General features: G+C 50.9%; 1 protein-coding gene across 1 annotated transcript; it reads right to left on the minus strand.

The window, feature by feature from the left end:
* Nucleotides 1-85: 85 nt before the first annotated feature.
* Nucleotides 86-2,428, minus strand: LOC311371263 (uncharacterized protein; the record flags this gene model as incomplete). The annotated part of the gene is made up of 2 exons (XM_084489429.1): nucleotides 86-354; nucleotides 1,915-2,428. Coding segments are annotated over 2 exons (783 nt in total), but the record flags the coding sequence as incomplete, so codon positions are not given.
* Between the last annotated feature and the right edge of the window lie 311 nt (nucleotides 2,429-2,739).

The raw sequence follows: 2,739 nt of genomic DNA on the forward strand, positions 1-2,739 counted from the left end.
CGCCACTTATCAGTGCACGCTGCTAACTAGCACGCTTGCTGGCCAGCCAGCAGGTGTGTGTGTGTGTGTGTGTGTGCTCTCTCACCTGGGTACGGGGTGCCGGCAGGGTGCCCAGGGACAACAAGGCTGTTGGCGGGTAAGGTTGGCGGGGGTTGCAGTTGGGCAGGGTTTGCGAACATGGCCGGATGGCGATGTGTGGGGCTCCGTAAGGAGGAATAGTGCGAGGTAGAGAGGTTGGCTATGGACAGGGGCAGGGCGGGGGCGGCGGGGGAGGGCAGCCCACCCAGGTGGTGGTGGTGGTGGGGGGACGGGGGCAGATGGTGCTTGGACAGCCCCACCGGACTGCCTCTGTGGCTGCAGGTGGGACAAGGAACAGGAGAAGCTAGTTAGCTCATGCGGGATAAACATTAGCATAGCTACGGGTATGCTATCCGATATACATTAGCATAGCTACGGGTATGCTATCCGATATACATTAGCATAGCTACGGGTATGCTAGCCGATATACATTAGCATAGCTACGGGTATGCTATCCGATACACATTAGCATAGCTACGGGTATGCCAGCCGATATACATTATCATAGCTACGGGTATACTATCCGATATACATTAGCATAGCTATGGGTATGCTATCCGATATACATTAGCATAGCTACTGGTATGCTAGCCGATACACATTAGCATAGCTACGGGTATGCTATCCGATATTCATTAGCATAGCTACGGGTATGCTAGCCGATATACATTAGCATAGCTACTGGTATGCCAACTGATATACATTAGCATAGCTACGGGTATGCTAGCCGATAAACATTAGCATAGCTACGGGTATGCTATCCGATATACATTAGCATAGTTACAGTCTCATTGATTATTTTAGCACCGTTGCACATATATTGACATTCATGAATTATTCATAGTTTGCACATTAGGGTTCTTGACAATTAGAATATTTGTCAGAATATTCTGGGTCTTAAACGTGTAAACAATGATAAAACTGTTGCAAGAGCATCCTCTCAGTGTGGAAGATTAATGTGTACACAAACACAGTGGGGGTAATTTGCACAATAACCTAATGATAATAATAGTGATCCCAAAGGACTATATTGTATTAATATTAGCATTGTAACACAGTTTCCTATATTACTCTCTGCATTGTGCCGAGGGGCACTAATCAAAGCAAACAAGCAAGTAGTAGTGCATGAAACAGGTGACACAGTTCTTCATGCAGGGGGGCGAAGAAGGAGAGCCAACTCTGCCACACTTGTTAATTGGTTATTTAGCAAAACTTCCACCCTAATTGGTTTTCATTAGGGCTACATCATGAGATTAATTGAGTTTTTAATGTTGCTAAATGAGCAACTAATGCAGCATCAATTCAGCAGGCAGGAATCCCTTCTATAGACTTTCTAAAGCACTCATTAACGTCCTGTTTTAAAACCCTGATTAGTGAGCAGTAGTTAAGCTAAACAAAAGCTGTTTCAAATGATGACTGAGTACAATCAGCCCCTGCCTGGTGGCGTTGGAAGTAAAGGGGATTTCCTTAAATCAGACTGATGATCAGCCTGCCGGCTGCTCCATATATTAACCTCTTTTGAGTAAATGCACTCAATCTCTTCTCTCGCAATGAGTTGTGTATACAAAAATGATCCTAATACAGGATCTTACTACCTTGATATTCATATTTTACCTAATCAGGATTTGCATCGTCTGAGGACTGTGTGTCACGCCGTGAAACGCTACAAAGCGACTATATTTAGCTCGTCATTAGTGAACTGCATTGCTCCTTCTGTTCTGGATTGATCATAGAGACGCGGAGGTGTACCATTAACTCCACTCCCAACTCCTCCAAGTGTACTCGGCGGGTAGGAGCAGGACGTACGGACGCGTGAACGGAGACCGGCGGGCCTACCTGATGTCCTGAAGGCTGGTGTACTGCAGAGGATGGTGCAGCGGGTGGTGATGTCCGAGGATGCGCCGGTCGTGGTGCTGCGACGGCGGGAGCAAGCGGGAGTCCGGGTGGGCGTGGGAAGGGTGAGGGTGAGAGTGAGGGTGAGGCAGGGGGTGGCCGTGGGGTGGAGCCCTCAACAGGGGCGGGGTGGAAGGGACCGACGGGGGTCGTAGCAGCTGCTGTAACGGCTGTAGCGCCTGCTGCTGCTGCTGCTGCTGCTGCTGCTGCAGCTCCTTCTTCTTGGCGCTGAGTGGCGGTGGCGAGGGGAGCCGGGCCCTGGGAGGCTCTGGAGGCGGGGGCGCGGCGGCGGCGGCGGGCGCGGGGGAGCCCGTAGGCGCGGAGGCCGGGGTGGGGCTGGGCGCCGGCGGGGAGAAGGGCACCTGGCTGATGCTTTGCTCCTGGCTGCGTTGGAGCCCCGAGACCTTGGCCGAGCTGCAGGTCTTTTTGGGCTCCGGAATCTCATTCGCTGGCACACCTGAAGAAACACAAGACGAGGAGAGAGGAGGAACACTGTGAGAAGGGGGAAGGGGGGCGGTGTGGTTCAGCGTTAAGGGGGGGGTTGGGACTCCCGGTCGGAAGGTTCTGGGTTCAAGCCTTAATGTCAGCGGTGTACCTATAGGCGTCCCTACCTATAGCAAACTACCCTCAGCCTTACCTGCTCATTAATTATGTATGTGTGCATGTATTATGTTAAAATCAGTCAGTTAGTCACTTTGGAAAGAAGTGACTGCCTGACTGTGATTCCTAACACTTCCCGGATGAAATGAGAGGAAACGAGAGAAGCGC

Source organism: Micromesistius poutassou, assembly GCF_964030765.1.
Source record: "Micromesistius poutassou genome assembly, contig: SCAFFOLD_1245, whole genome shotgun sequence".
In the NCBI taxonomy this organism is placed as follows: Eukaryota; Metazoa; Chordata; class Actinopteri; order Gadiformes; family Gadidae; genus Micromesistius; species Micromesistius poutassou.